The sequence below is a fragment of the Homarus americanus genome, unplaced genomic scaffold (genome assembly GCF_018991925.1).
Source record: "Homarus americanus isolate GMGI-L3 unplaced genomic scaffold, GMGI_Hamer_2.0 scaffold22250, whole genome shotgun sequence".
Taxonomy (NCBI): Eukaryota; Metazoa; Arthropoda; class Malacostraca; order Decapoda; family Nephropidae; genus Homarus; species Homarus americanus.
Genome location: NW_024741189.1, coordinates 2,482,653 through 2,495,708, shown reverse-complemented (window position 1 = coordinate 2,495,708; position 13,056 = coordinate 2,482,653). Strand labels below are relative to the sequence as shown.

Here is a 13,056-nt window from a genome sequence, read left to right as displayed (position 1 = left end):
ACGGTGTGGTGGTGGAGGACATTATTGGAGTGTGGTGGTGGAGAACATTGCTGGGTGTGAGTGGTGGAGGAGAACATTGCTGGGTGTGAGTGGTGGAGGAGAACATGCTGGAGTGTGAGTGGTGGAGGACATTACTGGAGTGTGAGTGGTGGAGAAGGACATTACTGGAGTGTGAGTGGTGGAGGAGGACATTACTGGAGTGTGAGTGGTGGAGGAGGACATTACTGGAGTGTGGTGGTGGAGAAAACTACTGGGTGGTGGTGGAGGAGGACATTGCTGGGTGTGTGAGTGGTGGAGGAGGACATTGCTGGGTGTGGTGGTGGAGGAGGACATTACTGGGGTGTGAGTGGTGGAGGAGGACACTGGAGTGTGGTGGTGGAGGAGGACATTGCTGGGGTGTGGTGGTGGAGGAGGACATTGCACGGTGTGAGTGGTGGAGGACATTGCTGGAGTGTGAGTGGTGGAGGACATTGCTGGGTGTGAGTGGTGGAGGAGGACATTACTGGAGTGTGAGTGGAGAGAGCATTACTGGAGTGTGAGTGTGGAGGACATGCTGGGTGTGAGTGGTGGAGGAGGACATTGCTGGAGTGTGAGGTGGTGGAGGAGGACATTGCTGGAGTGTGAGTGGTGGAGGAGAACATTGCTGGAGTGTGGAGTGGTGGAGGAGGACATTGCTGGAGTGTGAGTGGTGGAGGAGGACATTACTGAGTGTGAGTGGTGGAGGAGAACATTACTGGAGTGTGAGTGGTGGAGGAGACATTACTGGAGTGTGAGTGGTGGAGAAGACATTGAGTGAGTGGTGGAGGACATTACTGGAGTGTGAGTGGTGGAGGACATTACTGGGGTGTGAGGAGAGGACATTACTGGAGTGTGAGTGGTGGAGGAGAACACATTGGAGTGTGAGGGAGAACATTACTGGGAGTGTGAGTGGTGGAGGACATTACTGGAGTGTGAGTAGGAGGAGAACACATTGAGTGTGTGAGTGGTGGAGAACATACTGGAGGTGAGTGGTGGAGGACATTACTGGAGTGTGAGTGGTGGTGGAGAGAATACTGAGTGTGGTGGAGGAGGACATTACTGGAGTGTGAGTGGTGGAGGAAACATTACTGGAGTGTGAGTGGTGGAGGAGACATTGAGTGTGAGTGGTGGAGGAGAACATTACTGAGTGTGAGTGGTGGGACATTACTGAGTGTGAGTGGTGGAGGAGGACATTACTGGAGGTGAGTGGTGGAGGAGGACTTACTGGAGGTGAGGTGAGAACATTACTGGAGTGTGTGAGTGGTGGAGGAGAACATTACTGGAGTGTGGAGTGGTGGGGACATTACTGGAGTAGAGTGGTGGAGGACATTACTGGAGTGTGAGTGGTGGTGGAGGACATTACTGAGTGTGAGTGGTGGAGGAGAACATACTGGAGGTGGAGTGGTGACATTACTGAGTGTGAGTGGTGGTGGAGGACATTACTGGAGTGTGAGTGGTGGACATTACTGGAGTGTGAGTGGTGGAGGAGAACATTACTGGAGTGTGAGTGTGGACATTACTGGAGTGTGAGTGGTGGTGGAGGACATTACTGGAGGTGAGGGTGGTGGAGGACACATTGGAGTGTGGAGTGGTGGACATTACTGGAGGTGAGTGGTGGAGGAGAACATTACTGGAGGTGAGTGGGAGGAGAACACATTGGAGTGTGAGTGGTGGACATTACTGAGTGTGAGTGGTGGGGAGGACATTACTGGAGTGTGAGTGGTGGAGGACATTACTGGAGTGTGAGTGGTGGAGGACATTACTGGAGTGTGAGTGGTGGTGGACTGGAGTGTGAGTGGTGGAGGACATTACTGGACTGTGAGTGGTGGAGGACATTACTGGAGTGTGAGTGGTGGAGGACATTACTGGAGTGTGAGTGGTGGTGGAGGACATTACTGGAGTGTGAGTGGTGGTGGAAGAAAATATTATATACAAACAAAAAGAACTTATCAATACAAGTATTTATTAAGATTACTGATAACATTACTTTTACGTTACTTCCATTATTATTACGATTTTTATTATCACCAATTACTGCCCTTACCATCATCATCAACATTGTTCATCATTTACTTACGTTGATATCGAAGCAGGGAGAGAAAAGCCATTGATGTTCTCGCGGGAATGGCTGTTTTGAGAGAGGGATGAAATTAGCCTTTGTTTGTCTATGTTGTTCTTAAGCTTTATAATAGCCTAATGTCTAATAGTAGCTGTGTGAATAAGACATCTAGTTGTGTGTTTAAGTCTGAGAGAAGTATAGTAACTAGACTTTTTTTAGGTAGTCTAATGTTGAAGCCTGATAATAGTAAATAGCCTATTGCTTTGGATACCAATTTCTTAATCACCAATTTAACAAGGAAGCAAGTAATTGTTCTTATAAGTCTTGATCAATGGTATATTATTGTCAGTGAAGTCACGTCAAGGAACAACACCTTAGAGAGGGAAAAACTAACACAAGTAAAAATAATGGAAAAAAAGAGAAATAATTATTTTGGTCAGCCGCTGTACAGGAGAGGTCGTCCGCCATCACACCCCAGTCTGTTTGAGTTACATTTACAGTCCAAGGGCTTCACCAGTCAATGCCAATTCCACCTGCTTCGCCTGTCTCAGAGTCACTGCTTGGTGTGGTGTGCTGGGGTTGGTTGGTGGTCGTCAGGGGAACAGGAGGTGAAGTGGTGATCAGCTGGGGTTGTTGACACGCCTTGATACCAGACCACGAAGCGTCATGTCAACAAATTCTTCATCGTCATTATGTACAACATTGTCCATGACGTAATAAAAAAAACTAATTACAAGCTTAGAAGATTATTGATATCATTAAACAATTATAAGACTTATTATCATTACACAGAAAATATTTTAGAAATTTCATTTACTTCAAACTAAGAATCACCCATAGATATATTGTAACATTTATCAAAGGTTAACAACACTATCATCTCAGACAAATATATATAAATAAGTTTACTGACCACAAGTTACATAAAGGAGTTTAGGAAGGCATTACATATAGAAATAATAAAACAGCTGAAGTACTGTATCACAAAACAACTTCAACAACATGGCGCCCCGTCTCAATACTTTGCCGAGATCAAAATATACTTCACTGAATGTAATTTTAAAAACCGGATAAACGAATAAATTAGAAAAGTATAATAGGACTTTTTTATATTATGAATAAATTATGTTTTGTGATTTTGAGTTGGATATTTATTTTTTAATCAGGTAAATGATAAAATTTTTTCCCTTTATTTAAACAAGTCGAATTATCTTCTCATCGTTTTAAAACTTACAATAACAACTGGAATATATTCTTCCTTTATCCCTTAGTTAAAAGTTGATAATTGAAGTGTATGAAACAACAGCCAACCATATAATGAATTATAGGGTGTCTCAGAAAAATGTCCCTCCCTTCCTCCCTGCCTACCTGCCTCCCTCCCTCCCTCCCTGCCTGCTCCCTGCCTCCGTCTCCCTCCCTGTCTGCCTCCCTCCCCTGCCTGCCTGCTCCTGCCTCCCTGTCTCCCTCCCTCCCCGCCCTGCCCCTGCTCCTACCTCCCTGTCTCCTCCCTCCCCTCCTACCTGCTCCCACCTACCCACCTACCTCCCTGTCTCCCTCCTGCCTCCCTCCTACCTGCTCCCTGCCTCCCTGTCTCCCTCCTGTCTGCCCTCCCCTGCCTCCCCTCCCCTCCCTCCCCTCCCCTGCTCCCTGCCTGCCTGCCACCTGCCTGCCTGCCTCCCCTCCCTCCCTCCCTCCCTCCCCTCCCCTCCCCTGCCTGCTCCCTGCTTCCCTGCATCCCTCTCTGCCTCCCTCCCCTCCCTCCCTGCCTTCCTCCCCTGCCCCCTCCCATGCCTGCTCCTCCCCTTCCCCTCCCTACCCCTGCCTCCCTCCCTCCTCCCTCCCAGCCTGAATACCTCCCTCCCTCCTCCCTACCTTCCTCCTGCCTCCCCTGCCTGTTCCCTCCTCCTGCTCCCTCCCTCCCTGCCTGCTCCCACCTGCTCCCTCCCTCCCCTGCCTGCTCCCTGCCCAGTCTGCCTACCTACTCCTGCCTACCTGCTCCCTACCTCCCTACCTCCCCTACCCCTCCCTGCCTGCTCCCTACCTGCTCCAATGCCTCCCTCCTTACACTCCCTACCTCCCCTGCCTCCTTCCCCTCCCTCCCCTACTTGCTCCCTGCCACCCTGCCTGCTCCCTACCTCCCCTCCCCTCCCCTGCCTGCTCCCTGCCTGCTCCATGCCTCCCTCCTTGCATACTCCCTACCTCCCCACCTGCTCCCTCCCTCCCTACCTCCCTCCCTGCCTGCCTGCTCCCTGCCTACCTGCTCCCCTCCCTGCATGCCTGCTTCCCTCCTCCTCCCCTGCCTCCCCTCTCTGCCTCCCTCCTGCCTGCCTCCCTGCCAGACTGCTCCCTACCTCCTACCTCCCTGTCTCCCTCCCTGCTTCCCTCCTCCCTCCCTGCCTCCCTCTCCTGCCTCCCTCCCTACCTGCTCCTGCCAGCCTGCTCCTACCTCCCCTGCATACCTCTCCCCTCCCTGCCTCTCTCTCTACCTCCTCTCTGCCTCCCCTCCCTGCCTGCTCCCTCCCTCCCCTCCCTGCCTGCTCCCTACCTCCCATTCCTGCTCCCCTCCCTGCCTGCCTGCCCTACCTCCCCTCCCTCCCTGCCTGCTCCCTCCCTCCCTCCCTGCCTCCCTGTCTGCTCCCTCCTGCCTGCCTGCCTGCCTCCCCTGCCTCCCCTCCCCTGCCTACCTGCCTCCTCCCTCCCCTACCTGCTCCCTCCCTCCCTCCCTGCCTCCCTGTCTGTTTCCCTCCCCCTGCATACCTCCTCCTCCCTACCTCTCTGCCTCCCCCCTACCTGCACCCTCCTCTCCCTGCCTGCTCCCTGCCTCCCCTGTCTGCTCCCTCCCTACATACCTCCCTCCCAGCCTGCCTACCTGCCTCCTCCTCCTGCCTACTCCCTCCCTCCCCTCCCTACCTCCCTGTCTATTTCCCTCCCTGCACCCACCTCCTCCCTCCCCTACCTCCCTGTCTGCCTCCCTCCCTACCTCCCTCCCCTCCCTACCTGCTCCCTGCCTCTCTCTCTGCCTCCCCTCCCCCACATACCTCACCCCTCCCTCCCCTGCCTGCTCCCTCCCTCCCCTCCCTACCTGCTCCCTGCCTCCCTGTCTGCTCCCTCCCTGCCTGCCTGCCTCCCATCCCTCCCCTCCCCTGCCTGCTCCCTCCTCCCTGCCTGCTCCTGCCCCTCCCTGCCTGGTCCCTCCCTCCCAGCCTGCCTGCCTTCCTCCCTCCTGCCTGCTCCCTCCCTCCCTGCCTGCTCCCTGCCTCCTGCCTGGTCCCTCCCCTCCCAGCCTGCCTGCCTTCCTCCCTCCTGCCTGCTCCCTGTCTCCCTACCTGCTCCAGCATCCCTCCCTGCCTCCCTCCTCCCTGCCTCCCTCCCTCCCTTCCCTCCCTGCCTGCTCCCTGCTTCCCTGCCTGCCCCACTCCCTCCCTGCCTCCCTCCCTCCCCTCCCCTTCCTACCTGCTCCTGCCTCCCCTTTCTCCCTGCCTCCCCTCCCCTCCCTCCCTCCCTCCCTACCTGCTCCCTCCCTCCCTCCCCTCCCTACCCCTGCCTGCCAACCTCCCTCCCTCCCTCCCTCCCCTCCCTCCCCTGCCTGCCTCCTTCTTCCCTCCCTCCCTCCCCTCCCTGCCTCCCTCCCTCCCCTCCCCTGCCTCCTTGCCTCCCCTCCCTCCCCTGCCTGCTCCCCAGCACCCTACCTCCCTGCCTGCCCACCTCCCTCCTCCCTCCCTGCCTCCTCCTCCCTCCTTCCCTCCCCTCCCTCCCTCCCTGCCCTCCTTCCCTCCCCCTGCCCTGCCTGCTTGCCTCCTCCCTTCCTCCCTGCTTGCTCCTTGCCTCCCCTCCCTCCTGTTAGCTCCCTACCTCCCTCCCTCCCTACCTCCCTCTCCCTCCCTTGCTCTGCCTCCTCCCTTGCTCCCACCTCCCCCTCCCTGCCTCCCTCTCTGCCTCCCTCCCCTGCCTACTCCCTCCCTCCCTCCCTACCCCTGCTCCCTACCTCCCTGTCTGCTCCCTCCCTGCCTGCCTGCCTCCCTACCTCCCCTCCCTACCTACCCCAGCCCTACTCCCTACCTCCCTACCTGCATACCTCCTCCCTCCCTACCTCTCTCTCTGCCTCCCCTCTCCCTCCCCTGCCTGCTCCCTCCCTCCCCTCCCCTGCCTGCTCCCTGCCTCCCTGTCCTGCTCCCTCCCCTCCCTCCCCTGCCTGCCTGCCTGCCTCCCTCCCTCCCCTGTGCCTCCCTGACTCCCTCTCCTGCCTCCCTCCCCTTCCTCCCTGCCTCCCTGCCTCCCCTGCCTCCCCTCCCTGCCTCTGTCTCTACCTCCTCTTACCTCCCCTCCCTACCTGCTCCCTCCCTCCCTCCCTACCTGCTCCCTCCCTCACCTCCTGCCTGCCTCCCCTCCCCACCCCTTCTCCCTCCTCCCTCCTACCTGCCTCCCTCCCCTCCCTCCCCTCCCTCTCTGTCCCTCCCTCCCCTCCCTCCCTGCCTTCCCTGCCTGCCTGCCTCCCCTCCCTCCCTCCCCTTCCCTCCCCTCTCTGCCTCCCCTCCCCTCCCTCCCTTCCTCCCTCCCTCCCCTGCCTGCCTCCCCTCCCCTCCCTGCTACCCTCCCTCCCTGCCTCCCTCTACCTCCCTCCCTCCCTACTTGCTCCCCTGCACCTCCCCTCTCTGCCTCCCTCCCCTCTCTGCTTGCTTCACCTTCCTCCCTCCCGTGCTTGCTCCTCCTCCCTCCCTCCCTGCCTCCTTCCCTCCCTTCCCTCCCTCCTTCCCCTCCCCTCCCGTACCTCCTCTGCCTCCCTCCCCTCCCCTTCCTGCCTGCCTCCCTCCCTCCCCCTCCCTCCCCTCCCTGCCTACCTGCCTCCCTCCCTCCCCTCCCTCCCTCCCTCCCCTGCCTGCCTACCTGCCTCCCCTCCCCTCCCCTGCCTGCCTGCCTCCTTCCCTCCCCTCCCTTCCTCCTTCCTGCCTACCTCCCCTCCCTCCCTCCCCTCCCTCCCCTGCCTGCCTGTCTCCCTCCCCTCCCCCTCCCTCCCTGCCTACCTGCCTGCCTCCCTCCCCTCCCCTGCCTACCTCCCTCCCTCCCCCTCCCCTCCCTCCCCTCCCTGCCTGCCTGCCTGCCTCCCTCCCTCCCCTACCTCCTTCCCACCCTCCTCCTTCCCTCCCCTCCATGCCTCCCTCCATACCTCCCTCTCCTACCTCCCTCCCTCCCTTCCTACCTGCCTCCCTCCCTCCCTCCCTCCCTCCCTACCTGCCTCCCTCCCTCCCTCCCTCCCCTCCCTGCCTGCCTGCCATCCCTCCCACCCACCTCCCTCTCCCTCCCTCTCTACTTGCTCCCCACCCCTTCCTCCCCTCCATGCCTCCCCTCCTCCTCCCTCCCCTCCCTGCCTACCTCCCTCCCTCCCTCCCCTCCTCCCTCCCCTCCCTCCCCACCTCCCTTCCCTCCCTCCCCTTCCCTCCCTCCATACCTCCCTCTCTCCCTCCCCTCCTTCCTCCCCTCTCTGCCTCCCCTCCCTCCCTCCCTGCCTGCCTCCCTCCCTCCCCTCCCCTCCCTCCCTGCCTGCCTACCTCCCTTCACCACCACCCTCTCCCTCCCCTCCCCTCCCCTACCTGCCTGCCTACCTCCCTTCCCTCCCCCCCTCCCTTCCCTCCCTCCCCTCTCTACCTGCCTCCTCCCTCCCCTCCTCCCTCCCTCCCTCCCTGCCTCCCTCCCTCCCCTCCCTCCCCTACCTGCCTCCTCCCTCCTCCCTCCCTCCCTCCCCCTCCTCTGCCTGCCTCCCCTCCTCCCACCTGCTCCCATCCTCCTCCTCCTCCCCTCCTCCCCTGCCTACCTCCCTCCCCTCCTTCCTCCCCTCCCCTCCCTCCCCGTACCCCTGCCCTGCCTCCCCCACCTCCTCCCTCCCTCCTTCCCTCCCTGTCTCTCCCTCCCTGCCTGCCTCCCCTCTTTGCCTGCCTGCCTCCCTCCCCTCCCTCCCTCCCCTCCCTCCTTCCCTCCCTCCCTACCCCTGCCTCCCCCTCTCTGCCTCCCTCCCTCCCTCCCCTCCCCTTCCCTCCCCTGTCTCCCTCCCCTCCCATGCCTCCCTCTCTGCCTACCTCCCCTCCCCTCCCTCCCTCCCCTGCCTGCCTCCTCCCTCCCTCTCTCTCTCTCTACCTCCCTCCTCCCTCCCTCCCCTCCCTCTCTTTCTCCTCTCCCTCCCTGCCTGCCTGCCTGCCTGCCTGCCTCCTTCCCTCCCTCCTTGCCTCCCTGCCTGCCTGCCTGCCTCCCTCCCTCCCTCCCTCCCCCTCCCTCCTCCCTCCCTCCCTACCTCCCTCCCTCCCTGCCTGCCTCCCTCCCTGTCTCCCTGCCTGCCTGCCTCCCTACCTCCGTGCCTCTCTCCCTCTTTGCCTCCCTTCCTGCCTGCCTCCCTCCCTCTCTGCCTCCCTCCCTGCCTGCCTCCCTTCCTCCAACTCACTGTGTCTTAGGGAGGAGACAGGGAGCAGGCAGGCAGGGAGGAAGAAAGGCAGGGGGCATGCAGGGAGGGAGGCAGGGAGGAAGGAAGGCAGGGGGCATGTAAGCAGGAAGGGAAGAAGGTAGGCAGGGAGCAGGTAGGCAGGGAGGGAGGCAGGGAGCAGGTAGGCAGGTAGGCAGGGACATATTTCTGAGCCACCCTATATAAGTATTTGCCATCAAGGAGGAGCACAGTTCTCCTTGCCACGACACTAGTTCTTACAACTACTGTACATACCAGCATACTATTTCTGCCACTACCCGGCCACTTCTTGCCACTACCCAGCCACTACCCAGCCACTTCTTGCCACTACCCGGCCACTTCTTGCCACTACCCAGCCACTACCCAGCCACTTCTTGCCACTACCCGGCCACTACCCAGCCACTTCTAGCACTTACTACCCAGCCACTTCTGCCACTACCCCGGCCACTTCTTGCCACTACCCAGCCACTTCTTGCCCTTTCTTAGCTTCTTCTTGCCACTACCCAGCTACTTCTTGCCACTACCCAGCCACTTCTTGCCACTACCCGACCACTTCTTGCCCACTACCCAGCCACTACCCAGCCGCCTGCTTGCCACTACCCGGCCACTTCTTGCCACTACCCAGATTGCTTCTTGCCACTGCCCAGTCACTTCTTGCCACTACCCGGCCACTACCCAGCCACTTCTTGCCCTACCCAGCCACTTCTTGCCTACCCAGCCGCATTCTTGCCACTACCCAGCCACTTCTTGCCCTCACGGCCACTTACTCTTCAACGATAAGGTCGCCCCACTGTCCCCTGACGAGGATGAGAAGCTGGGGAGGAAAGTGAATGCCGTATATTAGTGGGGAGTTTATTGATGGGGCGGAGAGGGGGGGGTGGGGGAGGAAGGTAGAAAGGAGGAGGAGGCGGATGAGGAGGAAGGGGAGGAATGGGAGGAGGAGGAGGAGGGGGAGGGTAAGAGGAGGATAGGAAGAGACGAGGGTTAAGAGGGGGGAGGGGGGGTGGTAAAGAAGGAGTGGAAGATGGGGTAATGGGGAGAGGAAGAGGAAGAAGAGGTATATGTGGATGAGGAAGAGAAGGAGTCGGAGGAGGAGGAATAGGTGGAAGAGGAATGGTAAAAAGGAAGGAAGGAGGAAGAGGAAGGAAGGAAGAAAACTAAAGAATGTGAGACAAAGGGAAATAAGAAGAGGAGGAAGAAGAGGAAGAAGAATAGGACAAACAAATAAAGAAAATAATACCAACAAAATATAATCTTTTAACAACTTGCTATTTTTTACAGGTTAGCCACCTGGGAACAGGTCACTGACCCGCATCAGGGCCTGGGGGCGAAAATGAATAATATTGGACCTGAGGGACACCTGGCTACCTGTACCCCCACCAGCATGTCGACGCACACGCCATCACAATCACACTAAATATTGTCAATTCCTATGTGCTCCTCCACCCCCTCTGTGCCTGTCCCACCACACCATATCACCTACACCCCCACTGTGCTTCGCCACGCCTGGTACATTAGCAACCCTGGGCCTGCACTATTTGTAAACTTTGGCAGCCAGCCGCTCACACCCTCTCCTCACTACATCCTCACTTGTCCTGACCTCCTCCTACAGGTCCCAGCCATTACTGCCCTCTTCCCTCCTGACCAGATATCCCTTCTCCCTTAGTTGACTATGCTCTCCATCTTGTGACCCGCCTAAACAACTCCAACAGCCTTGAGGTAGTGCAAAATGGACCATGCGCATCATTCTAGGTGCCCAAAATCAACCAAATTGTAGCATGAGAAAAGAGCTCAGGCTGCCCTCTCTCTATCTGAGAGGACAGCTCTATATCTACATATTTTTCGTGTCAAACTTTTGAAGAACAATGGTCCCAAACTACAGCTCAAACTGAGTTGTTGTTCTATTAAAATTCCCGACTATCTCGCTAACCTTCACAAAAGACTCTCTTTGGGACGTGGCTATAAAAGTGTTGCAGATCTCCTGAAACTGAATGTCCCAATCACCCAGACGAACCTATTAATGCCATTCCTCCTTGGCTGGACATATCAGTTCCTATTAATTACACTCCTGTTGGTAGTAAGCAAATGTTAAACACCGATGTGGTGAGATGTGTCACACTAGAAACTATTAACAGACACATAGAGTATTAAATCAAGTAAATGTTATGCTTTTGCTGGTGGTTCTGTGCAGACAAACACAGGTAGAACAGGCTGTGCAATTGTAAAGGAAAAGAGATGATAGTGTCAAAACAAGCAAGGCTGAACAACTGGGCCAGCACAACACAAACTGAACTAACTGGAATCTCTTAGCTACAGACTTTAAAGAAAATGGAGGTTGGGTGATATTCTGTGACTCTAGTGCTTTGAAATCAATGAACAGCCCGTCAGGCTCTATGTCTAACGTTGTATGTGATATTAAAAGGAATGGTAACTGCCAATGAGAACAACTTTCGTATCGAATTTGTTGGATTCCGTCCCATGTTGGAATCAGGTATCATGACCGTGCTGACAGACTGGCCAATAGGGCATGTAAGAAAGAAAATGTTGACTGTGACCTTGGTCTGTCCAATGCTGCATAAAAACATTCAAGTCAGAATCATGAACTCTGATATAGAAGAACTGAGAAATGCAGAGACCTGGCAGGTGTAGCATTAGTAAATATGACAAGGTTTTGTGACAAGAGGTACCGGTATGGCCAGCATAAGGACAGAACCAGACAATGTGATGTAGTCGTGGCCAGAATTGAGGCTGGGATACAGACACATCTGGCAAGTTGTATATGCTGCCATACCGGACACACGGTATGTAAACTGTGATAAACCTTTAAAGCATATACTTGAACACTATATTATTGAATGTGACACTGTCAAAGACTTCAGGCCACCTGGCTTATTGTATCATGAACTTTGTAATTTTCTACATTGAATCAGGGGTGCTTGAGGACATTCTTGCTGTTTTATCCCAAATTTGCTGCTGGCCCACACTGATTAGTCCTCAATTAGAATATGACGTCCAACGTATATGAACCTCTGTCCTGCATGGCAGCGAACAGTGACATCACCCACATGAATCTGACCCTGTTAATGAATATGATGTATCTCTTTGTGACCTCTGTCCTGCGTGGCAGTGAAGTGATACCACCCTCAGTGTCAGAACTGCTGAATTACTCAGAATAGGCAAACTGTACCAAGCTTTGTCAATAAATTTGTTAAACTAAAAAAAAAGGAAATCATAAACAGGTAAATTGTTAGAATTCCCCCACACTCATCATTCTGTACTTTATGTAACTCTGCAAAACCCATGACCCTTCAGTCCTTTACATAATGCATGAGTCATAAGGCAAGCATGGACTCCGCATGCTTCCCTGTTGGACGCTGTAAACCTTCTGCGCTTCACCTTGCAGGATGTAGGGGTTCAATAAACTAGCCCCTCGGGGGAACAATCTAATCTAAATAATAATAATAATAATAATAATAATAATAATAATAATAATAATAATAATAATAATAATAATAATTCATAGTAAATAAAATTTATAATGAAAAAAAAAGAAAAAAAAAAAAAATAATAACAACACTGTAATAATAATAAATAAATAAATAAAAACATAACAAAAAGATCAATAGTGAGAAACAATATATGTATGTTTTGTCAATAGTAAGAGAACCAATTGAGACCCTGCAATTGTGTGTAAATGAGGCAGAGTCAGATCATCAACTTGGAATTTGGTCACAATTTTCGTGATGCCATATGGCAGCAGGGTCTACCATTAGACAACACATTATGTCAATATATTCCCAGGCGGTAGTACCTCCCTGTTTGATAGCTGCCTACTACCATTAAATATTATAACAAACACAATTATGACAAAATCAGAGAAGTAGACAAATATTTCCCACATGTAAATAAACAATGTTGGGTTGGGTACCTGTTGGTAGGAGGTCCATACAGCTGGGCGATCTGACGACTCCGCTTCAACAGGTTCTTTGGGATGGTGATGAGTTCGTACTCCACCTGTCGACATGAGAAGGGTGAGCTGTGGCGCTCGACAGCTCTAACTAACCTAACAACAACCCAACCCAACAACAACCCAACAGCAACTAACCTAACCCAACTAACATAACCCAACCCAACCCAACAACCCAGCAATCACAACCCAGCAACCCAACCCAACCTGGTTTAAGGTAGTCACAGTGTCGATGCTATAAATAAGAGATGAATTATCATTAGATCTTGTGATAATATTAACCAGTGGTTGCTTTCTCAAGAGATGCGTCACTAAATAGAAGCGCCTCAGAAATACTCAAAATAGCGCCTGAATTGCTCTGAGACTACAATGATAGATTAGATGCTGTAGACAATGACAGTTATCTAATAGTTTTATATAATATATCTACTAAGGAAGAGTCTAAATATTACGAGGGTCTAAAACTCCAAGTGTATCTGTCAGAGGGACTTGAGCAAACCAAAGTACTGACTCACCTCTCTCTTCAGGATCTTGCCCTCGCTACCTGTATCAGCCATGGGCAAT

General features: G+C 54.6%; 1 protein-coding gene across 1 annotated transcript in view; it reads right to left on the bottom strand.

The window, feature by feature from the left end:
• The window catches only part of LOC121875753, a 25,470-nt gene extending 12,414 nt beyond the window's left edge, over nucleotides 1-13,056 (bottom strand). The window contains exons 1-3 of the mRNA XM_042380435.1: nucleotides 13,008-13,056; nucleotides 12,454-12,539; nucleotides 2,096-2,146 (exon numbers count right to left, since the gene is read on the bottom strand). Coding sequence (XP_042236369.1) covers nucleotides 2,096-2,146; nucleotides 12,454-12,539; nucleotides 13,008-13,049 — 179 coding nt within the window. The 5' untranslated portion in view covers nucleotides 13,050-13,056. The remainder of the gene's footprint in view (nucleotides 1-2,095; nucleotides 2,147-12,453; nucleotides 12,540-13,007) is intronic.